A 25,364-nucleotide genomic window follows, 5' to 3' on the forward strand; every position below is an offset into this window, starting at 1 on the left:
TGCCTCGAGACATATATATTAGGGCGGAGTGAAAAAACTGAAATTGAGAAATTCAAAATCGGCTAGTGTGGAAAAGTTGTGACTTGACCTGAATAAGAAACGTGCAAAAGATTTTTGATCTGAGTCAACATCTTCTGTTCTGGCAAGAGGCCTGAAGTTTCACTTTTTTGGTGAAAATGACGAAAACTATGAAGATGCTCCGATCTAGTTAAAATTATGTCAGGATGTCTTAGAGTGGTTAATTAATATACTTTAGCATAGTAAAAAACAGTACGAGCTTGTCCTAGTGCAAAGTGAATGACTTTGGTGGGAGAAAAAATCCCTAATAATTGACCCATTTTCATGGTCACAATTGTGAATATTGTGCGTTTTCTCCTGATCGTGTTTATAATAGAAGAAGCACAAATACTCTAAATGGAATTTCATTGACACTGTGTGAAATATAACACTGCATAATAGCCCTTAATCAGACCTGATCCCAGTACAAATTTGTTCTCAAAATGGGCAAAACAAATGCTGCATTGCAGGTGGGGCAGATGTAACGTGCTGAGAGAGTTAAATTTGGGTGGGGTGTGTTGAAACTGAAATCTAAATTACAGTGTAAAAATAATGCAGCCGGAATTTACCTTGCACAGAAACAAAATAACTCACACAAATCTAAAGGTGGCCATACATCTACAGATCGATTGTCAGATTGGGCCGGTTGTGGGTAGCTTGTTTTTGAGGTTGTTGCCTTGTTCTCAGGGCCAGCCATGGATTGGACGCTGCAGAACAAATCTGGCTTGTGATTTGCTGTGCAGGGATCAGGTGGGTGGGTCTGCAAGCAGCAGGGTAGTGCTGACTGCTCCCTGTAGCTGCTGTATGGTGTCGTGTGGCCTATTATCTGCAGGGATCCAGGTGACGGATAGAAGCAGGTATGTGTATGTGTGCTGCAGCAGCCTGTACATCAGCAGCCACTCAGCCTCCACATTCCAGGGCTTCCTTTTAGTTACTTAGCTTACACGGAAGCCGGGGCTGCTCTGGCCGTGCTCTGTGTGCTGCTGTACATTCCTCAGCAGCAGGGAGGGGAGCACGGGGGACTGAGGAGAGAAGGAGCTGATGAGGAAGTAGGAGATGTAAGTAGGAGACAGAAGCAGCACTGACTCCTCCTGTACTTACATCAGGGTTGCCTACCCTCCCGGAATGGCCGGGAGGATCCCGAAAATCGGGTCACCCTCCCGGCCCCCCGGAAAGGTGGCCAACCCTCCCGGATTCTGGGGGACCCCCACTCCCCCCCCCCCCTGATTGCGGCTCCCCCCCCCTGACCACAGCGTTTAAATTACCTTATGGCTGCAGATCTCTGGGGAGGGGCGGGACTAAAGCGTCATAATCGCATCCCATGCCCGGAGATAGGCAAATTGAGTAACTTTCCTTCATGGGGGCCGGGCTTAATGATGTCACGTTTAAGCCCCGCCCCTGAGCTCCTGCTGAAAGTCTCCTCTCCGGGCTTCTCCAGGAGAGGAGCTTTTAAAAGTCGGCAACCCTGACTTACACATTGGTACCAGCAGCTGGGAGACCCGGATTACTGTGGTCCTGAGGGGTCTGTAATACCCAGCAAGGTATGTGATCAGTCTGACCATGCCGAGTATTGTGTTATAGAGCAACAGGTGGTAGTGATTTTGACAAATAGCGCTCAGTGTATAACCATAATAAAGGGGAACGATACAGAATAAATTATATCACCAAATAACAGCACTTGTTTTCAGGATTTTGATGAAATCTGTAGAGATAACCACCCTTCCACAGGATATGTGACAAGGGGGCACAACAAAGGAGAAGCAAATAGTGCAAATTAACCTTTAAAAACAGGGGTTTTTAATAAAAGTCCACACTTACAACAAGTAGACAGTAAAAACAGCATAGGATTGATTCCACCAGGCAAAAACAGCATACAGGTGAAGATGTGATGACGTAGAAATCCTCTTCAATGGTCTGAGACCGACCCGTCCGGAACAGGGGAACCAGAGACCAGGGGATAAAACGTACACCGTCAGCTGTCAACGCCGGGGGATCCTCCAGGAACACTCAACGCGTTTCGAATTAGGATTCTTCCTCAGGAGTGTGTAAAGTCCATGAAGGGAACATGTCCCTATATATAGTCCTTGCGGATAGCGTGCACACTTGTGAACGCTTCCGCATTGATTACCCGGCCGGATTTCCCGTACCGCGTCATTAGAACCAAGATGGCCGTGCGTGTCACGGACTTGGTGTGGAACGCGGAAGTGAAAAAGAGCCGGTTTTGACGCGGCAATCGCTGTTCCCTTGGATACCAATGCCGGGGATTAACATTCAAGGATTGCCATGTTTAAAAAGCTCCGGCCATCTTGTTTCTCAACATTTAAAGACATATATAATAAATTCATTTCTAAAAAAGAAGAAAAAAAGTATCAATACAATGAAATGGGCAAATATTAACATAAACATAAAATAGTGAAGAATGAAAAATAGAGGTAATAATTAAGGAGGACATGAATAGAGGAGCGACCAAGTCTACAGCAGAAACGGTTTAAGCTCGAATTCACCGTTGAGGCCCTGTGGAACCAGGGTCCTCAAACGGTGAATCCACTTCATTTCCGTCTTAGATAGCCGAACCTCCATATCGCTATATCTCCAATTTGGCAGAATTTGCTCTATACCCCAAAAACTTTTTAATTTTCCTGGATTAGATCCATGATGGTCTTTAAAATGTGCAGATACTGTGTGATTGATAAAGCCTTTTTTAATATTATATATATGCTCTGCTAGGCGGACTTTCATCTGTCGGGAAGTTTTCCCGACATATGTCAGTCCACACTCGCACTGCAGAGCATATATAATACCTTTCGAATGACAAGTGATGAAATTATTAATTCTATAGGTTTTGTCATTAATTGTAAAATCGGTTTTCTTTCTTTCATCACTTTTAACAGTTTTGCACATTAGGCATGTACCGCAACGATGGAAACCGTTTGTCCTGGTACTCTTTCTTGTGGCGGTTTCCGATGAACTTTTAACCAGATGGTTGCGTAATGTAGGGGCCCTCCTATAAATAAAATTTGGCTTTTCAGGCAATATTTTGGATAACACCGGATCTCTATGTAACAATTTCCAGTTGTTCCTGAAAACCTTCTCTATCTCTCTATGTCTAGAATTATATTGACTAATAAATGAAAATTTATGAATATTGTCTTCATCTTTATTTTTAGGTTTGGTTTTTAGTAAATCGGTTCTATCTATTTCAGACACTCTTACTAAAGATTTTTGAGCGCTATTTGTCAAAATCACTACCACCTGTTGCTCTATCTATTCTCTGGTATCTTGTTGGATGTATACCTAATTGTGGTTTTGAACACAGCTGCACAAGTGTCTTTAATCGCGCACTTATTTTAGAACACCTTTGTCCTATTGTGTACCTATCCTTTACATCCTTTGTTCTGAATAAGGTGCTGCGACCATGTTTACCTATAAAACCAATAGAGATTTACTTATAAAAAATGCCTTTTCACCAACAGGTGAAACTATTGATGTTGTTATCAATGATGATTTGGGATCCGCTTTTTTAAAATTGGAAATGTTAATGCTTAAAGAAAACAAAATAAGCTGGGAATTAGCCGCATTGGAGCATTATCTATCAACCAAAATTATCCCTAAAGGGTTAAAAATCATCAAACCCCCATCTTTTGATTCTGCAGAGCCAGACTTTAGAAAGGAATGGGATATGATTCTTGACGATTGCTCTAATGCGTTAATGGGCTTAATTGTTAGGAATCGCACAAAAACTGTTAAAAGTCTTAATGATGATATTTCAGCTGCACAGACATTATTGCGTCCCTTTGAGTCTTCTGAAGACTTTAAATATTATGAAAATTCCCTGTTGCAAAAAATTGCTAAAAGCAACAAGGAATTAAAAGAAAAAAAGTATAAAAAATATCAGAGGGATGTACAAATCTTTAATAATGTAGCAAATGACCCCTTACCTGTTCCTATAAAAGTTGTTTCAAAAGTAAACCCTAAGGACAATGGTAGAAATATCAATAATACTAAGAAAAATCCAGTATGGAGAAGAACTACAAATAGGTATGAGGCTGAGACATCTACCTACCATCAGAATCATTATAGGCCTAATACACCCTTTAGAAATAATAGGAGACCATTTAACAACAGGTTCAAATATGATAATAGACCATATAACCGCTCTGATCCAATGAATAATAGAGAGAGGTTCAATGATTATGTAGGAAAACCTTATAGTAATTACACGAGGATTCCTCATGACTCACCTCAAATACAGACCACTAATCGTTTTGCACCCTTGGATAGACATGCAAATACAGATAATTATAGAACCCCCATTAATCGTTCCATTCCCCCTTCTACATCTTTTTTATCCCGGGGACATCGGATACCACAGAGGAATTGAGAAAGAAAAAAACAAGAAGAGGGAAGAGAAGTGGTGCCCCTAAAAAAGTTACCAAACCTAGGAAGAAAAAGAAGAATCCATCAAATATCACCCCCGACACATCTTCTAAAATTGATGAACTAAATAGGGGAAAGATTTTTAACTTGACTGACCGTGAACTCACCCCAGAGGAATTGAGTATTTTATCTAAGGGCCTAAAATTCGCCCCCACATTCCAACCAAACTCTTTTGATATCTTTCTTGATGTACAGAAATATATCCGAAAGTTAGCCCTCAAAAGGTTTTTTTCTAAAAATGAAGAGACAAATCCCTCTGAAAATACATCAAATGAAAGATCAAAATTTAAACCCTCCTCAACATTTAATCCCACCCATTGCAAGGGCCCTTTTTTGGAGTGTTTTAATAAGGTCGTTTGTAGTGAAATAGAAAAAATCCTAGAAAGAAAAAATAAAAAGAAATGTAATCTCAACAAAAAGGAAATTCTGGCTTTAAAAACCCTTAAAACTGATACAGATTTGGTGATTAAACCCGCCGATAAGGGGGGAGGGGTCGTACTTATGACAAGAGAATCATATCTGAAAGAAATTGATAAACAATTAACTGCAAATAATACATATAAAAAATTAAAATCTGATCCCTCTGAAAGGATAAAAAAGTCCCTCATGGAGCTCACAAATAGGGCTTTAACAATTAACATCATTACTGAAAAAGAACATGAATATATAAATATAAAAAAATCCCTCCACTCCTTGTATATATGTACTCCCTAAAGTGCACAAAGACCCCCTTCACCCCCCAGGCCGCCCAATAATTTCTGGGTGTAATAGCATCACCAGTAATTTATCAGCCTTTATTGACTATTTCCTTCAGCCATTAGTATGTGATACAAAAGCATACCTAAAGGACACTAGTGATATGCTAAGGAAATTATCAACTGTAACATGGGAAGAAGGCTGTATATTGGGGTCTGCCGACGTCAGCACTTTATATACAGTGATTACCAATGAAAAGGGTCTAGAAGCAGTCTCCTTCTTTTTGAATAAAAGCAACTTGAAAGAGCCACTTAAGGAATTCATTTTAGAAAGTATTTTATTTATTCTGACCAATAATTATTTTTTTCATGAGGGCAGTTATTATTTGCAATGCGTTGGAACGGCGATGGGCACCAGATTCGCCCCCAGCTACGCCAATCTTTTTATGGCGTTCTGGGAGGAACAAAACATCTGGCCAGGTGGCGAGCTGGTGGCGGATCTGGTGTCCTGGCACCGTTTCATCGACGACATTTTCTTTATTTGGCATGGGGATTTATCCGATTTAATTTCCTTTTCCAATTCACTTAATTCCAATACTTTCTCCATAAGTTTAAGTTTTGTTTGGAGTAAAGAATCATTGTCTTTCTTAGATTTGGTCATTTACACTGACGGCAATACTTTGAAGACCAAAACATACCGTAAGCCTACGGACTCAAATAGCTTCATCGATATTAATAGTGAACATCACTGCAATTGGCTTAATGCGATCCCCTATGGCCAATATACCAGGATCAAACGCAACTGTACAGACTCAGAGATCCTTGAGAAACAACTCGATGAAGTTACAGAAAGACTAGTAGCTAAAGGCTATCCAGAAGAGTCCTTACAAAAATCTTTAGTAAGAGTGTCTGAAATAGATAGAACCGATTTACTAAAAACCAAACCTAAAAATAAAGATGAAGACAATATTCATAAATTTTCATTTATTAGTCAATATAATTCTAGACATAGAGAGATAGAGAAGGTTTTCAGGAACAACTGGAAATTGTTACATAGAGATCCGGTGTTATCCAAAATATTGCCTGAAAAGCCAAATTTTATTTATAGGAGGGCCCCTACATTACGCAACCATCTGGTTAAAAGTTCATCGGAAACCGCCACAAGAAAGAGTACCAGGACAAACGGTTTCCATCGTTGCGGTACATGCCTAATGTGCAAAACTGTTAAAAGTGATGAAAGAAAGAAAACCGATTTTACAATTAATGACAAAACCTATAGAATTAATAATTTCATCACTTGTCATTCGAAAGGTATTATATATGCTCTGCAGTGCGAGTGTGGACTGACATATGTCGGGAAAACTTCCCGACAGATGAAAGTCCGCCTAGCAGAGCATATATATAATATTAAAAAAGGCTTTATCAATCACACAGTATCTGCACATTTTAAAGACCATCATGGATCTAATCCAGGAAAATTAAAAAGTTTTTGGGGTATAGAGCAAATTCTGCCAAATTGGAGATATAGCGATATGGAGGTTCGGCTATCTAAGACGGAAATGAAGTGGATTCACCGTTTGAGGACCCTGGTTCCACAGGGCCTCAACGGTGAATTCGAGCTTAAACCGTTTCTGCTGTAGACTTGGTCGCTCCTCTATTCATGTCCTCCTTAATTATTACCTCTATTTTTCATTCTTCACTATTTTATGTTTATGTTAATATTTGCCCATTTCATTGTATTGATACTTTTTTTCTTCTTTTTTAGAAATGAATTTATTATATATGTCTTTAAATGTTGAGAAACAAGATGGCCGGAGCTTTTTAAACATGGCAATCCTTGAATGTTAATCCTCGGCATTGGTATCCAAGGGAACAGCGATTGCCGCGTCAAAACCGGCTCTTTTTCACTTCCGCGTTCCACACCAAGTCCGTGACACGCACGGCCATCTTGGTTCTAATGACGCGGTACGGGAAATCCGGCCGGGTAATCAATGCGGAAGCGTTCACAAGTGTGCACGCTATCCGCAAGGACTATATATAGGGACATGTTCCCTTCATGGACTTTACACACTCCTGAGGAAGAATCCTAATTCGAAACGCGTTGAGTGTTCCTGGAGGATCCCCCGGCGTTGACAGCTGACGGTGTACGTTTTATCCCCTGGTCTCTGGTTCCCCTGTTCCGGACGGGTCGGTCTCAGACCATTGAAGAGGATTTCTACGTCATCACATCTTCACCTGTATGCTGTTTTTGCCTGGTGGAATCAATCCTATGCTGTTTTTACTGTCTACTTGTTGTAAGTGTGGACTTTTATTAAAAACCCCTGTTTTTAAAGGTTAATTTGCACTATTTGCTTCTCCTTTGTTGTGCCCCCTTGTCACATATCCTGTGGAAGGGTGGTTATCTCTACAGATTTCATCAAAATCCTGAAAACAAGTGCTGTTATTTGGTGATATAATTTATTCTGTATCGTTCCCCTTTATTATGGTTATACACTGAGCGCTATTTGTCAAAATCACTACCACCTGTTGCTCTATCTATTCTCTGGTATCTTGTTGGATGTATACCTAATTGTGGTTTTGAACACAGCTGCACAAGTGTCTTTAATCGCGCACTTATTTTAGAACACCTTTGTCCTATTGAGTATTGTGTTATATATGTCTGTTCTACTAACAGCGGGCAGTGCTGGGGATAACAGCACTAACCACACTGACTGCTCCCTGTATGGGAACCAGTATATATATATATATATATATATATATATATATATATCACTGCACTAACCACACTGACTGCTCTCTGTATGGGAACCAGTATATATATATATATATATATATATATATCACTGCACTAACCACACTGACTGCTCTCTGTATGGGAACCAGTATATATATATATATATATATATATATATATATATATATATATATATATATCACTGCACTAACCACACTGACTGCTCTCTGTATGGGAACCAGTATATATATATATATATATATATATATATATATATATATATATCACTGCACTAACCACACTGACTGCCCTCTGTAAGGGAACCAGTATATATATATCACGTTCATTAATGCATGTTTAAGCGACATACGATGTCTAAATACTATGTACTGTGTGATGCTAGCCAGACGCCCGCCCCTCCACACCGGAACGATGATGTCATGTTGCTGCGCCGGGAGGAGGCGCCGGCGTGGACGCTGAGCACAACGGAAGGGGATAAAGGTATGTGTTTTACCACTTTGTACATGTTACACATATAACTTAGATAAGGTATTTTAAATGATTACCATATTATCATTGCTATAAACCGTATTCTTGCGCCATAATAATCATGTGGAAGCCACTTCTAGTCTCAGTCCCTAGCAGTACTGCAGTCTCCAATAGTTCAGAGCTTTTATTTATATGTTGCAGGATCCTTTATAGACACAACTCCTCTGAATGCTGCCAGATATCAACTTTGCAGAAAGTCTTTTAAGGTGAGCTCACTTTAAACTTGTAGCATTGAATTTATATTTGTGTAATCCTCTGCGAAGATAGGTGTATAACGTGTAGTTCCCTATTACGTTATCAGAGTTATAACTTTGGATAGTGACCCTCTTGTATCGAGTCTGTACCTCTGTATCACTATCTTAGCTGTATATAATAAAGGTGACAGAGGCTGCTGAAACAAGCGTTGCCTGTATGTCTTTTGATACAAGGAGCTGTCTCTCCCTAGGCAATAACGTATCCTACCAATTAGCTGGTACTATAACAGGAACAGTCGCTTGTGCTTAGAATATGTTTGCGAAGTACAATAGAATTCTGTGTCTGTAAAGCTGTACTGACTGGAATGTTAGTTCCTAGATTATAACCAATAAGCTGACACTTTTTATATTGCTAAAATATACAGTTCAATCGATATCTTCTCCCTCTCCTTCTCTCTTTCCTTATCTACATACTGGTGCTGGGGTAATACTGTCCAACAGGAATTCACTGACAGTGATCTTCACAGATTGTGTATTTACTAAGTAGTGTATCTTGTTCATATGAGGCGATAACTTTACATCACTGAAGAATGTAACTGGAGCGCAATATCTGTAATCTATACTCCGCCTCCTCCACATGCAAACGTGTCCTGCACTGAGAGAATCGCCATGATAATACCTTGCTATATAAGTAGAAACAGAGGATGGTATTATTGCTGCTGATTTGTCCTTTACTCCCACAAGCTCACTGAATTTCCACTCTGCCTTTGCTGGCTCAGGGTATGGGTAAAAACCGGACCAGGACAAGACCCCCAGACTGCCTGAAGGGGGGGGTCGCTTGCCGGGGGGGTCTGTCTGTGACACCTGTCACCAGGGAGTGGAGGAGGGGGAGAATAAAGCCTCCCTGTATGGTCCGGGCATGTACCGTAGCAAAAAACAGAATGTTCCGGACCACACGGGAAGGCTGTAGTCTCCCCTCCCCCATGTCCCTGGTGATAGCTATCACAGGACAAGACACCCCCTCCCCGGACGATACAAGCTCCGGACTGCAGATTTTGATGTCAGGTCCGGCAGTCTGGAGTCTAGTCCGGGTCCGGTTTTTACATAGTTCCGCTGGCTCAGTCTCTGTGTATAGAATTACAGAGGTCTCTGCCCTCCTCTGCTTTAGTGAGCGCTGCACTATCTTTGCATTAGATAACAAGCTATGGAAACACTTTGTCTATGTGTAAAGTTAATTAGTCTCCTCTGTCCTGCTACACAAGGACGGGACACACTGACTGTAAATATGTTCGTGCCGGGCTCTCTGTTAACCCCTTGAGTGGTGGGTTTTGCTGGGGCAGGGCAAACCTACTAGGGCAGGTTTGTTGTCCTTCCCCAGAAAAACCCACCACAGAATCTAGGAAGCCGCCGCTCCCCCCCCCCTCACCTCCACTCCAGCGTTAGTACAACAGAGCTCTCCTGTTGCCGCCGCTTCCCCCTGCCGCCTGACAGTCATCACACAGGCGGCAGGCTCGGGGATGTTTCACGGTGGCTCGGGAGGACTCGGGTGCCTGAACTCTCCCTAGTCCTCCCAAGCCGCGCCGACCATCCCCGAGCCTGCCACCTACGTCACAGTGAATGGTGGCTGGCGGCAGGAGCGCGCCGGGTACGTTCGCCTGAGCGGAGGGGGTGGGAGGCGACAGGAGGGGGAGGGGGTGACGGGGGGACCCCTAAAGGTGTTCCTTCCACCCGGCCACACAGCCTGCTCACCCTGTCCCCCCCACCTCGTCCGCCCTGCTCTGTCAGGCAGGCTGGCTGGCTTGCTCCACATGGAGGCTGCTTCCTCCGCCCACCACACAGCCTGCTCACCCCCACGCTGGCCTGCTCAGAGCATGGAGCCCTGGCCACCAATGTTATAAGCCAGTAATATATACATTCTGGCACAGGCCAGCAATGTATATATTACAGGCACCACTGGGCACCAATGATTGCTTATTAGTAGTAGTTTATTTATTTATAAGGCGCCACAAAGTGTCCGCAGCGCCGTACATAGCAAACAAAAAACTAATTACATGGTAACTTACAGGGCGTGGTGATAAAATACAGCATAAATAGGGGTATAGCTGGTAGAACTAAAATCAGCATCAGTTCTGAAGTAGGTGTCAAAATGGTCGAGGAGACTGAAGATGAAGTAGAGGAAGGGAAGAACAGGGCAGGAGCGCTGGTGAGGTAGGGTGAGTACGGGAGGAAGGAGGGCCCTACTCATTAGAGTTAACAGACTAAAAGGAGGTGGGTGGACGAACGAAAAACAATAGGATAAGTAGGAATGGATGGGAATGGATGGAGGGGTAGGGCAGGCAGGATAGGAGGAGCGAAAGAGGTTAGGAGGAGGGATAGGCTAGTCGGAAGAAGTGGGTTTTGAGGGAGCACTTGAAGGAGTGAAGGGAATCAGAAAGCCTGATGGGTGGCGGGAGGTTGTTCCAGTGCAAGGGCGCAGCACAAGAGAAGTCTTGGACACGGGAGTGGGAGGAGGTGATTAGGTGAGAGGTCAGGCGGCGGTCTACGACGGAGCGAAGAGGACAGGAGGGAGTGTGGATAGAGATCAGTGAAGAGAGATAATGAGCGGTGGAGGAGGAGAGAGCCTTGTAGGTGGTGGTGAGGAGTTTAAAGAGAACTCGGAAAGGAAAGGGGAGCCAGTGAAGAGATCGACAGAGGGGGGAGGCGGAGGTAGAGTGGTGGGAGAGGAAGATGAGCCTAGCAGCAGAGTTAAGAATGAATTGGAGAGGGGCAAGAGGTAGCCCGGAGAGAAGGATGTTGCAGTAGTCAAGGCGAGAGATGAAAAGAGAGTGAATGACAATTTTGATCGCGCGAGTGGAGAGGAATGGTTTGATGTGAAAGATGTTGTGTAGGTGAAAGCGGCAAGACTGTGAGAGCGCAAAAATGTGGGGGGTGAAAGAGAGGGAGGAGTCAATGATGACACCGAGGCGGCACGTTTGGACGGTGGAGATGATCTCGGTTTCACCAGTGCTGATGGAGAGAAGAGGGGATGTTCGGGGGATGGAAGATTAGAAGTTCAGTTTTAGCCATGTTTAGTTTCAGGAAACATTGGATCATCCAGGCTGAGAAGGCTGTGAGGCAATCGGAGATCTTGGACAGGAGTGATGGGGATAGGTCGGGGGAGGAGAAATAGATTAGGGTATCATCAGCATAAAGGTGCTAATGGAAGCCAAAGGAGCTGATGAGGGTGCCCAGAGGGGTGGTGTAGAGGGAGAAGAGGAGAGGGCCAAGGACTGACTGAGAGGAGGAGCTCGGAGTGGAGACGGAGAAGGAGAGATCAGAGAGAGAGGTATGAGGTGAACCAGGAGAAGACCGTGTGATGCCAAAGGAGCGGAGCGTGTTGAGCAGGAGAGGGTGGTCAACAGTGTCAAAGGCAACCGACAGATCAAGCTGGATGAGGATTGAGAAGAGGCCTTTGGATTTAGCCGATAGTAGTACAGATGGAACATGCTCTTTGCAGGGGCTGGTGATTCTATCGCCAGCCCCCTCCAGCGGCCGGCTCTCGCCAGGGGAGCGTGCGCACAAGACGCTCTCAGACTCCCCATGGCTATGGAGCTGGCTCCACCACCTTCCCCCGGTGCCTCTTGCCGCCCCGCCGTCCCCTATCCCTGCCCATCTTCCTGAAGAGGAGACGGGCAGGATGCCGCCACGGCGCCGTCCTGAAACTGGGAAGCGCGTGCATGTGAGACGCACTTGTGTCCCAGTCAGATGGAGCACCGGTGAGCGCCAGCGCAGGCATGCTGGTGATCCTTGGCCAAGGATCAGAGGCTCCATCTGTATATACATAGCTGGCACAGGCCAGCAATGTATATATTACTGGCCACCATGGGTTAAATTGAGCCAGAACGGGGCATAACTGCATTCCGTCGGTTCATTTTGGAGGTGAAACGTCCGCTCACCTTGCCCTGCTTGTCTGTCCATGCCTGCATCGTTAAAGAGACAGGCTGCAGAGTGGTGGTAAACCTGGCTGTCTCAGAGCAGGTCCAACCATCCGCTGTTCGGCTATTTCAAATGACACGCCTGCTTGCAACTCGCGAGCCACCGTTGCCTGATTGGCTGCGAGTCGCGGACAGATGGACCTGCTCTGAGACAGTCGGATTTCCCCACCGCTCTGCTCCTTTACTGATGCAGGCAGGGACAGACAGCAGGGCAAGGTGAGCGTAAGGATGCAGAACCGCACAGTGCAATGCACATAGCATCTTACCCCTGGCACCGTGCATGTTACCCCTTTCACTGTGCATGAAAACCCTAGCAATGAGCATGTAGGTAAACGGCACTTATGTGGCATTATATGTAATGGACATTACAGTGTGTGGCATATATGTGTATTGGGCATTACAGTGTGTGGCATAATGTGTAATGGGCATTACAGTATGTGGTATATGTGTAATGGGCATTATGGTGTGCATAGTCCCCTGTCCCACAAAGCCATGCCTTAAATTTTCCGCAGGCCAACAATATATATGTTACCGCCGCCACTGCCCCCCCCCCCCCAATGTATATATTGTTATGGCGTAACGTATACATTGCTGTTGCAAGTGAATGGATTTCTCCCTACATGCACAGCTACAAATTAAATGTTTGCCGTGCACATGGGTGGGATTTTGCTGCACGGGTGGAGTTTACCTAATTGCTGGGCTCCGAATATATGCAGGCCAGCAATCAGTTCTAAATCAGGCACCAAGAACAGAAATGCACTTAATAAAATGGCCCCTGCTCCCACCCTTGTAATTCAAACCCCGCCCATTATGTAAATCGCCTTTTATATGAAAGATTTTAAGCAAAGGCTTTAAGGTCCATACACACTGGGCGACTATGCCCAGTGTGTATGGACAGCATTGATGCCAGTCATGCATACACACTGAGCGACTTTCCCCCTGCCCGGCACTGACGGAGGGGGGAGAATGGCTTTGCAGAGCTATGCAAAGCCATCCTGAAAGCCGCTCATCTGCTGGTATAACCAGCAGATGAACGGCTTTCCCGGCGATGATGCGGGAGCGCGCAGCAGCGATCACTGCTCATCGCCAGGGCATACACACTGGGCGGCTTTGAGCTGAAAGCCACTCAAACTACGTGTTTTCAGCGACTTTCAGCTCAAAGTCGCCCAGTGTGTATGGGCCTTTAGGCTCCTGAAAATCTCTTGCTCTTTGAGGAAAATAGCTCAGTGTGTATGCACTACTTTGGTGAAAAATCGATATATCTATCAAAGATTTTGGCAAAGTCTTTTGAAATGAAAATCTTCTAGTGTGTATTGGCCTTAACTGTATGTCTTTAAACTCCAATAACATGAATTTCTATGTTTATTTAATTATAACAAACTATATATTTACGGAGCCCACGATCTAGATTGTATGTGTGAGTTTATTGGTTCCTCAATTATTTTAGTATCCTAGGGTGTATTTCATCCGGGCAGGAGATTTGTTACTATTAAGGTTCTGTAATCTATTTTTGACTATTTTGACTATTTCCTCACTCAAACATACAGTTTGGGAGCATTTAAGAGCCGAGCATTTAATCTGTGGAAGATCTTCTGAAGATTCTTCCCTTATAAATACCGAAGCAAATTACCGTGCACCATACCTAAAATACTGACACCAGCATGCAATACTAAGCAATGCAGCACTCAATTTACTTTCATTAACCAATTGAGTAACTGCAAGCCACACTCACCAACATCCACTGTATCTCTGGTTAAGGCTTCCTACATCTGCCCACCACTCTGTAACATGGAATTTGGGAGCCGTTTTGATGGCTGTTTACCACTCTCCATTTTTACACTTTTGGAGGAAACAGACATCTGGCCCTCTGCCACTCACTGTCACTATCCATCACTGCTGTTTAAGAACTGTGCACACATGTTTATTCCTCTCCGAAAAATGTCACACAAACCCATGACTTCATCCACCTCAATACCCTACACAATATGGGAGTGACACACAGACACAATTAATACATTTATGTGCAAGACTGCATAGAAAACATTTCACATCAAACTTGGTTACTTAACTTCTTTTAATTGGTTTTGCTGTTAGGCTTCACAGCACACAAAATAAATAATGTTTGAGAAATGAATATACAAAATAAAAATAAAACCAGACAGGACAAAATGTGCCATCAACTGAAACATCTGGGGCACAACAGCTGCATGCTGAAATGAAAGTCCACCCCAGCATAGGAGCTGCATCATCAAATAATTATGCTAGCCAGGTTACAGGACATCAAACCAAGACCTTGCATTTACAGAGGGAGAACTTGGAATTTTGGTACCCTGTGCACGGGAATAGAACGAGTTTGCCCACAGGCACACAACAAAGGACAAGATTTGGTACAAAAACAGACAAAGTCAATAGGTGGCACCCTCGTTTCCCGTGGGGTTTGGGGGGCTCAGATACTGAGTATGGGGGTGGTGGTGGGTCCCTTCTGGCAGCACGGGGTGGGGCAGCTAGATTATTGGCTGCAAGGGCCACAAAAAAGTGCCCTGGTGGTGCAGGCAATCTCTGCAGAATGTCATTCTGGTGTATGGATTGCTGGCGCTGTGAAAATACACAAGTGTGTTCTGAGACAGCAGATCCAGGGAGGTCAGCTCAAGATGGGAAGGATAGGGCCCGCCCCCCGGTGGTCTGGCTGTGCACCGTCCACTCAGCTTCCTCTTCAGGGCACATTTGAAGTCCTGCTACCTTAAAAAAATGGAAAAATAAATGTAAATCAACTACATATGTAATGGTCTTAACTACCACACTGCGTTAGTAGTGAAAAGTTAGCATTGTGGCTGGTATGATCTGACTCAATATAATTTTGCTGCTTCCTGATTGTGGACTCCATAACACAGTATCAAACGATCAAATATTGCAACTAATTGAAGGGAAACATAATCCACATGTTTAACGGCCACAGTTTCGGACATGTTACAGTAAGGTGAGTTACCCCACATAACATTTTACTTTGTGGGTCATGTTCAAAACGCAAACATATTTATTCACACTCTTTTTTGCACACATAATTATGGCTGAACCATGACATATACACATCTTGTACATGGTGCAAGGTGTCAGAATCACACCACCTAGACAGCACTCCCTTACATAAATTTGCTCACATGTCTAAATGAACTAACGACATATCAACAAACACACCTTTGTCCTAAAAGATGTATAGTTTTTTTGTTGTGACACAAACAAATACATATGAGTTAAAAACACACACTTGCCTTTTCCACACACACTTTATATCCCTGTACTGTGGTGCCACCTTATTCACTTCATCTGTGATTTTATCCCAAATCTTGTCCTTCGCTGAGGGGGTAAGCTTCCTGCTGACAAGTGCCGCAGTGGTGGAGTATGAGCGGCACACGGCCAGCAGCCCGGTTGTGGAAGGAGGACAGGGAGTGTGGGGTATGCAGGTGGGATCGGGTTTGGTGCCCATCCTACACAGAGAAAGAGAGCTGCTGGGGAGAGTGGGGAGGAGAAGTACGAGTGTACCTGGCCGTCCGGCCACGGATGGAGCCTGAGGCTTTCACAGAAACCCTGCTGTGGAGGACACCGTGTGACAGACGTCTGGGCTTCATTGACGATCGTTTCACCGCACGATTGTTTCACCAGAAGAGGCTTTCTCAAGGTATGCACACACCATGGAGACGCATTGGCCAATGACGCTATCAGCCTCTATAGCACTGGGACAGCACTACAGAGACTGTTAGCTGCGCCGGAGAAAGCAGGCTGTCAGTGCGGGGTGAGCTGGCTATGCAGAAGGGAGACCAGTGCTGGATCCTGGATTGGTAAGTATATTGGTGTAAAAGTAAGGTTTGTGTTTGTGTTTGAAATAAAGTTATACTTTTCTGTTTGTGCGTGTTTTATTTTAACATTCTTTTTACAGGTGGATTACAAGTCCCAGTGGGCCCATTAATGTCCCACATGCTGAAACTTGTGGTTCTCCAAGTCCCAGCATGGTGGGGAGGTCTGCTGGCACTTTTAGTTCTCTTGCATAAAGCAATTTTATGTATGTGAGTTGTAACCCTATCAGGCCGGCGTCCACTGGCCACGGACACCGGTGACAGCGCCAGGCTTCAGCCCTGGATGGGTGAAGCTTGTGGGGGGCTTTGTTAGGGGATCCCCACTCCTTCAAGTACCTCGTCCAAGGCTGACCAGCCACGGTGCTCATGTTTCAGCCGGGGGACCTTATATAAAAAGTGTCCTCTGGCTGTGGCATGACACCGCGGGCTGTTGGAGCCCGTTGCTGGTTTCAAAATACGGGGGACCCCCAGATTTTGTCCCCCATTTTTTTGGAACCAGGACCGGTCCAAGAATCCGTGGCTGGTTTCAGAAATAAAGGGGACCCCTATGCTTTTTGTCCCCTGTATTTTGGGAACCAGGTCCGGCTCAATGAGCCCGGGGCTGGATATCCTCAAGAGGGGGGACCTCACGACGTTTTGTTTTTTATAAACATAAATTCTCACATTACCTCAAATTCGCACATTTTCATGCCTAAAAATCGCACATTTTCAGGAGTAAAAATCGCCCATTAACGAACTTTATCGCACTTTTTTTCCAGAATACGCACCTCATGGGCGATTTTGAAAGTGTGAAAAAAATCACATCCTATTAAAAGTCACCCTTGGTGTCGTATTCTCTCGCTCAGAAATTGAGTCGTATGTTCAGTTATTAGAATATATTTTCTCACCTCTATAAATTGCTACAGAATTTGGAGTAGGACCTTAGTTTTAATCAACTATAATAAATAAATAATAAAGGTAATCTCATGATGAGTGTATATATTGTATAGATGGAGATGTTGCAGATTTGTTAGCTGTGTAGAACAGTCTCTGTGTGAGATAGATATAATTGCATTGATAATAAAAATGGACACCGTGCCTCATGATTAAATAAAAAAGAGATAGATGTATTAAAAAAAGATGACGTTTGATATAGTACTCAGTAATGAGGTGGTCTACAGGGTAATATGAATCCGTAATGTGATAAACTATTAACAAATTGGAAAATAATGTGAATAAGTGTGTAAAATTGATGACTAAGAATTAATAATCAATTGTGTTGAAATAGTTGACAAGAAAGTGTATTTATGTATTAATAAAGAGAAGAGTTAGTGCATTTATCTATAATAAAGAGAATTAGTGCATTTATTTACTATATTAGGTGATATTGGAATAATATAAAATATATTACATGGTGAGTGAAGCATGCAAACAATGTGTGAATCAAATGAAACCTTAACATAAATGAGATATTTATATCATAACAAGAGTGTGTGATAATGACGAATAATTATATGGTGATGTGTACCAGATTTGAAAATCATTAGTGTCATTCAGTGAAATGGTTGGGGGATTGGTGGAATTTTGAAGCCAATATTTGATATCAATTTTATAGATATACATATCTTCCTCATTAGAGTATGCCTATTTATTAAACATGAGAAAATTTCCAATGACAAATGATTACACTGGAAATTGGATGATTACATATGGAAATACTAACCAAATGATGGTTATATGGGTTGCCTCATAGTTTGTGTAATTATAGGAAAGCTGTGTAACAATTTTCCTCATTTAGGCCACCTGTGGTCCGGGTATTCATCAGAAAAATAAGTCTGGCCTCTTGTTTTAGCAATTCCTTATCCTGGTTGCCCCTTCTGATGCCCATTTAGATTTTTTGCATCCAAAATCTTGAAGTCCATTGGGGTTTCCTTGATGAAACTTAAGGAAATGTTTAGCAACCGGTGTAAGTGGCTTCATGCAGGTGATCTCTTTTTGCATTCTTGATGCTGGATATGTGTTCCATCAGCCTTCTATGTAACGGTCTTTTCGTTTTGCCAATGTAATGTAAATTACATGGGCATTTTAGATTATAAACAACACCAACCGTGTTGCATGTGATGTAATCTTGGATTTTCCACGTTTTATAGAATTTGTCACAATAGGAAGTTGTGGGTACCGTAATAGCACAGGCCTTGCAGGTTCCGCATTTATAGGATCCTTTTTTGTGGATTTTAGGGACATGGACTCTTTCAAGGTGGCTATGAACCAGGACATCTCCTAGATTACTACATCTCCTCCAACTGATTTGGATACGTTCCTCTAACACTTTAGCAAGTCTTCAAAATATCGATATGTTTGTTGAGAATGGTTTGAATTTCCTGCCATTCTAGACAGAATGTACCAATAAAGTGTACGGTGCCCGTGGTATCCTTTGTTTTGTTAATGTTTGGAGTGAGTAGTTGTCTTATACCTTGTTCCCTTTTTCCTCCCTTCCCCTTGCTTCCACCACAATGTGGCTGTCTTTGCCCTCTATTCTACAATCATTTATTGGTTTAAGGTTTATTACAATACCCTCCCCCACCTGCCTAGTTTACTTCTTATACTATAAAAGTAGCGTTATCCTGGTAACCATTATGTTTTTATATATTCATTTTCTTACAGGACATATAAGGAGCAGGATTCAAATAAAGAGGACGTGGAAAGGGAAATTGTTCTCCGATCAAGCCAACTAAATACATCATATCTCCTTACACCTCAGGAGGAGGAACAAACACTATTTTATTTTCTGGATAGAAGAAACCTTCAGCAACTAATTTGTTTCTCACCTCATACATGATGAGTCTCACGGGAGAGAAACCACATGTGTGCTCTGAGTGTGACAAAGGCTTTACATATATATCACAGCTTCTCAGACATCAGAGGAGTCACACAGGAGAGAAGCCATATAAATGTTCTGAATGCAGCAGATGTTTTTCCCAGAAGTCAGCTCTTTTCCTACATCAGAGGAGTCACACAGGAGAGAAACCACATGTGTGCTCTGAGTGTGACAAAGGCTTTACATATAAATCACAGCTTCTCAGACATCAGAGGAGTCACACAGGAGAGAAACCACATGTGTGCTCTGAGTGTGACAAAGGCTTTACATGTAAATCACAGCTTCTCATACATCAGAGGAGTCACACCGGAGATAATCTACATGTGTGCTCTGAGTGTGACAAAGGCTTTACATGTAAATCACAGCTTCTCAGACATCAGAGGAGTCACACAGGAGAGGAGCCATATAAATGTTCTGAATGCAGCAAATGTTTTTCCCGGAAGTCACATCTTGTCCGACATCAGAGGAGTCACACAGGAGAGAAGCCATATAAATGTTCTGAATGCAGCAAATGTTTTCCCCAGAAGTCAGATCTTGTCCTACATCAGAGGAGTCACACAGGAGAGAAGCCATATAAATGTTCTGAATGCAGCAAATGTTTTTCCCAGAAGTCACATCTTGTCCAACATCAGAGGAGTCACACAGGAGAGAAGCCATATAAATGTTCTGAATGCAGCAAATGTTTTTCCCGGAAGTCACATCTTGTCCAACATCAGAGGAGTCACACAGGAGAGAAGCCATATAAATGTTCTGAATGCAGCAAATGTTTTTCCCAGAAGTCACATCTTGTCCTACATCAGAGGAGTCACACAGGAGAGAAGCCATATAAATGTTCTGAATGCAGCAAATGTTTTTCTCAGAAGTCAGATCTTGTCCTACATCAGAGGAGTCACACAGGAGAGAAGCCATATAAATGTTCTGAATGCAGCAAATGTTTTACTCAGAAGGCACATCTTGTCCAACATCAGAGGAGTCACACAGGAGAGAAGCCATATAAATGTTCTGAATGCAGCAAATGTTTTTCCCAGAAGTCAGATCTTGTCACACATCAGAGGAGTCACACAGGAGAGAAGCCATATAAATGTTCTGAATGCAGCAAATGTTTTTCCCAGAAGTCACATCTTGTCCTACATCAGAGGAGTCACACAGGAGAGAAACCATATACATGTTGAGTATCCCTTATCCAAAATGCTCGGGACCAGGAGAATTTTGGATAACGGATTATTCCGTATTTCGGAATATTTTAATATTTCAATGATGTATTTTGAAGTATCTTGCATTTTGCTGTATAAACACATAATATACACACAAATACATTTTATTACCACATAAAATACACACAAATATATTTTATTTGTTCAAAAAACAAGGTTTCAAAACGTGAAACAAAATGTGTGTACTATCTCAGCACTGAATTTGAATGCCAAGCAATCATTGTCTTGCACATATATAGTGCCAGTTACATATCATGTCCCTAGTGATGCTGTTACAAATGTCCCCAGTGAGTTTTCAGCAAAAAAAAATGTTTTTTTCACTTTCTGGAATGTCTGGTTTTCGGAATAATTCGGATAATGGATATTCGGATATGGGATACTCGACCTGTAAATGTTCTGCATGCAGCAAATGTTTTTCCCAGGAGTCACATCTTGTCATACATCAGAGGAATCACACAGGAGAGAAGCCATATAACTGTTCTGAATGCAGCAAATGTTTTTCCCAGAAGTCACAGCTTGTCCAACATCAGAGGAGTCACACAGGAGAGAAGCCATATAAATGTTCTGAATGCAGCAAATGTTTTTCCCATAAGTCACTTCTTGTCCAACATCAGAGGAGTCACACAGGAGAGAAGCCATATAAATGTTCTGAATGCAGCAAATGTTTTTCCCAGACGTCACTTCTTGTCCTACATCAGAGGAGTCACACAGGAGAGAGGCCATATAAATGTTCTGAATGCAGCAAATGTTTTTCCCAGAAGTCACATCTTGTCAGACATCAGAGGAGTCACACAGGAGAGAAGCCATATAACTGTTCTGAATGCAGCAAATTTTTTTCCCAGAAGTCACATCTTGTCAGACATCAGAGGAGTCACACAGGAGAGAAACCATATAACTGTTCTGAATGCAGCAAATGTTTTTCCCAGAAGTCACATCTTGTCAGACATCAGAGGAGTCACACAGGAGAGAAGCCATATAACTGTTCTGAATGCAGCAAATTTTTTCCCCAGAAGTCAGATCTTGTCCTACATCAGAGGAGTCACACAGGGGAGAAGCCATATAAATGTTCTGAATGCAGCAAATGTTTTTCCCAGAAGTCAGATCTTGTCCTACATCAGAGGAGTCACACAGGGGAGAAGCCATATAAATGTTCTGAATGCAGCAAATGTTTTTCCCAGAAGTCACATCTTGTCCTACATCAGAGGAGTCACACAGGAGAGAAGCCATATAAATGTTCTGAATGCAGCAAGTGTTTTTCCCAGAAGTCACATCTTGTCCTACATCAGAGGAGTCACACAGAAGAGAAGCCATATAAATGTTTTGAATGTAGCAAATATTTTTCTTCTGCTCTGTTTCACTCACTGTATGTACAATGCCGCGCTTTGCCTCTCTCCCTGTGTATGTGCACTGCTGGGCTTTGTCTTCCTCCGTATGTATGTACACTTCTGGGCTTTGCCTCCCTCCCTGTGTACATACACTGCTGTGGTCTGCCTCTTTCCCTGTATGTACACTGCGTGGCTCTGCCTCCTTCCCTCTACCAACACTGCTAACTCCCTCTGCCTAACTCCCTGTATGTACACTGCTGTGCTCTGCCTTCTTCCCTGTACGTACACTGCTGGGCTCGGCCTCACTCCCTGTACATACACTGCTGGGCTCTGCCTCCCTCCCTGTACATACACTGCTGGGCTCTGCCTCCCTCCCTTTATATGTACATTGCTGGGCCCTGCCTCCCTCCCTGTGTATGTACATTGCCGGGCTCTGTCTCCCTCCCTGTTTACATACACTGCTGGGATCTGCCTCCATCCCTCTATACATACACTGCTGGGCTCTGCCTCCCTCCCTGTACATATACTGCTGGGCTCTGTCTACCCCCCTGTACGCACACTGCTGGGATCTGCCTTTCTCCCTGTATACATACACTGCTAGGCTCTGCCTCCCTCTCTGTGTACATACACTGCTGGGCTCTGCCTCCCTCCCTGTATACATACACTGCTGGGCTCTGCCTTTCTCCCTGTATACATACACTGCTAGGCTCTGCCTCCCTCTGTGTTCATACACTGCTGGGCTCTGCCTCCCTCCCTGTGTACATACACTGCTGGGCTCTGCCTCCCTCCCTGTGTACATACACTGCTGGGCTCTGCCTCCCTCCCTGTGTACATACACTGCTGGGCTCTGCCTCCCTCTCTGTGTACATACACTGCTTGGCTCTGCCTCCCTCTCTGTGTACATACACTGCTGGGCTCTGCCTCCCTCCCTGTGTACATACACTGCTGGGCTCTGCCTCCCTCTCTGTGTACATACACTGCTTGGCTCTGCCTCCCTCCCTGTGTACATACACTGCTTCGCTCTGCCTCCCTCCCTGTGTACATACACTGCTGGGCTCTGCCTCCCTCCCTGTGTACATACACTGCTGGGCTCTGCCTCCCTCCCTGTACATACACTGCTGGGCTCTGCCTCCCTCTCTGTGTATGTTTACTGCTGGGCTCCGAAGCAGTAATTACAGATAAAAAATATATTGCAGTGGGATTGCCTTTGGGGACCCCCCCCCCCAAAAAAAAAGCAGCTGCACCCTCTATAGTTACACCACTGATTATAGGAACCCTGTATGCGGCCTTGTACCACCCTACAGATCTCCTCTGGTCTCTCTCCTTTCCCTCATGCTTCCATATTGCTGCCTAACCTCACTCTCTCTGAATACTATGTACCACCTGTATCACATAGTAACCAATCATAATTACATGTGTTAGGTTGCTGACACTAGAATGCTAATAGTGGATTTCTAGTTGCTATGGGTTACAGCACCTCCTTGCATCTCACATGTTATTAACCAGGTCTGATGGAGATCACATTGTGTAATAGGCTAATACTAACATCCTCCATAATAAATAGCAGCCCAGTAACAGTATACACGTTAATATGACACAGTATATACCGATTAGAGATGTGCGGCGGACACTTTTTCGGGTTTTGGTTTTGGATCTGGATCTCCCTTCGTGTTTTGGATCTGGATTGGTTTTGGCAAAACCACCCTTGTGGGTTTTGGTTTTGGATCTGGATTTTTATGAAAAAATGCTAAAAATGGCTAAAATAACAGAATTTGGGCCTGTTTTTGCCCCTAAAGTATTATTAACCTCAATAACATTAGTTCCCACTCATTTCTAGTCAATTTTGATCACTTCACAGCTCACAAAATTGTTTTCATTTACTGTAGTTGGGCCAAAAGGGTATACCGAGGTAGCTGGATGACTAAGCTAAGCGACAGCAGTCGGCATCACATACATGTGGACCTTACACTTCCAACCTGGCAGAGCGGCACTGCAGGGGCAGACAGGGTGGCAGTTTAATAAACTATCCCAAAAAAAGAGAAATGCTCCAAACAGCAAATACAAAGAGGTATCGGCCTTGTCATGACTGGTGGTAGCAGCTTCAGCACTCCCACTATTTCCTCCTCCATCATCCTCCAAAAATTTGTTTTTATTTTATTTATTACTTTTATTTATTTTTCTTACTTTACACTGGACACAGCCTGTCACACTGGACACAGCCCCTTGGACACTGGACACTGCCCCTGGACACTGGACACAGCCTGTCACCCTGGACACAGCCCCTGGACAATGGACACAGCCTCTGGACACAGCTCCTGTACAATGGACACAGCCGTCACACTGGACACAGCCCCTGGACAATGGACACAGCCGTCACACTGGACACAGCCTCTGGACACCGCCCCTGGACACAGCTCCTGTACACTGGACAATGGATATATGTCACGCTGGACACTGGATATATGCCGTCACACAATGGTTAGATGTCACACTGGCCACTGGATATATGTCGTCACACTGGACACAGGATATATGTCATCACACTGGACACAGATTACATGTCGTCACACTGGACACTGGATATATGTCGTCACAGTGGACACAGGACATATGTCGTCACACTGGACACAGGATATATGTCGTCACAGTGGACACAGGATATCTGTCGTCACACTGGACACTGGATATATGTCGTCACACTGGACAATGGATATATGTCACGCTGGACACAGGATATATGCCGGCACACATTACATGTCACACTGGACACAGCATATATGTTGTGACTTGTGACACTGGACACAGGGGGCGAAATGTAATAGGGTGCGATTTTTTAGACATGTGCGATTTTTGGTCAAAAACGGCCGAAATCGCACATTTTCCGAAAATCGCACATTTAATAGGTTGAAAATCGCGGTAAAAAATCACACTTTTTACCGCGAAATCGCACTTTTAGAAGTGCGATTTTTAGTCACATTTCAATTCGCATCCAGATGTTTTCCCATTATAAAGTATACAACTCGCAAATGTAATAGGGTGCGATTTTTGGTAAATGTTACCAAAAATCGCAAAAAAAATAGACCAGGTTCTGACAGGCGAATTTGACAGAACCATGCACAGATCATTGAGATCTGTGCATGGTTCTGTTAATAAAAATGTGTAAAAGTGTTTTTATAAAAAAAAAACGGCGTGGGGTCCCCCCTCCTAAGCATAACCAGCCCCGGGCTCATTGAGCCGGACCTGGTTCCAAAAATACGGGGGGACAAAAAGCATAGGGGTCCCCCGTATTTCTGAAACCAGCCCCGGACTCTTGGACCGGTCGTTCCAAAAATACGGGGGACAAAAAATCTGGGGGTCCCCCGTATTTTGAAACCAGCACCGGGCTCCAACAGCCCGCGGTGTCATGCCACAGCCGGGGGACACTTTTTATACAAGGTCCCCCGGCCAAAACATGAGCACCGTGGCTGGTCAGCCTTG

General features: G+C 43.8%; 2 protein-coding genes across 2 annotated transcripts; both read left to right on the forward strand.

Annotated features, from left to right (window-relative positions):
- Window positions 1-19,308: 19,308 nt before the first annotated feature.
- LOC146073489 (uncharacterized) lies at window positions 19,309-20,532 on the forward strand. Its single transcript, XM_083180668.1, has one exon. It carries the CDS (start codon window positions 19,309-19,311, stop codon window positions 20,518-20,520), a length of 1,212 nt encoding a protein of 403 aa, XP_083036794.1. The 3' UTR covers window positions 20,521-20,532.
- A 284-nt stretch (window positions 20,533-20,816) lies between these two features.
- On the forward strand, window positions 20,817-22,516 carry LOC146072878 (uncharacterized). The gene has a single exon (XM_083180059.1). It carries the CDS (start codon window positions 20,817-20,819, stop codon window positions 22,110-22,112), a length of 1,296 nt encoding a protein of 431 aa, XP_083036185.1. The 3' UTR covers window positions 22,113-22,516.
- The last annotated feature ends 2,848 nt before the right edge of the window (window positions 22,517-25,364 follow it).

Source organism: Crinia signifera, chromosome 4 (genome assembly GCF_055691185.1).
Source record: "Crinia signifera chromosome 4, ASM5569118v1, whole genome shotgun sequence".
Lineage (NCBI taxonomy): Eukaryota > Metazoa > Chordata > Amphibia > Anura > Myobatrachidae > Crinia > Crinia signifera.

Excerpts from the sequence above, each read along its gene's own strand:
- LOC146073489 (XM_083180668.1), top strand. The coding sequence starts at position 19,309 with ATGAGTCTCACGGGAGAGAAACCACATGTGTGCTCTGAGTGTGACAAA.
- LOC146072878 (XM_083180059.1), top strand. The coding sequence starts at position 20,817 with ATGTCCCTAGTGATGCTGTTACAAATGTCCCCAGTGAGTTTTCAGCAA.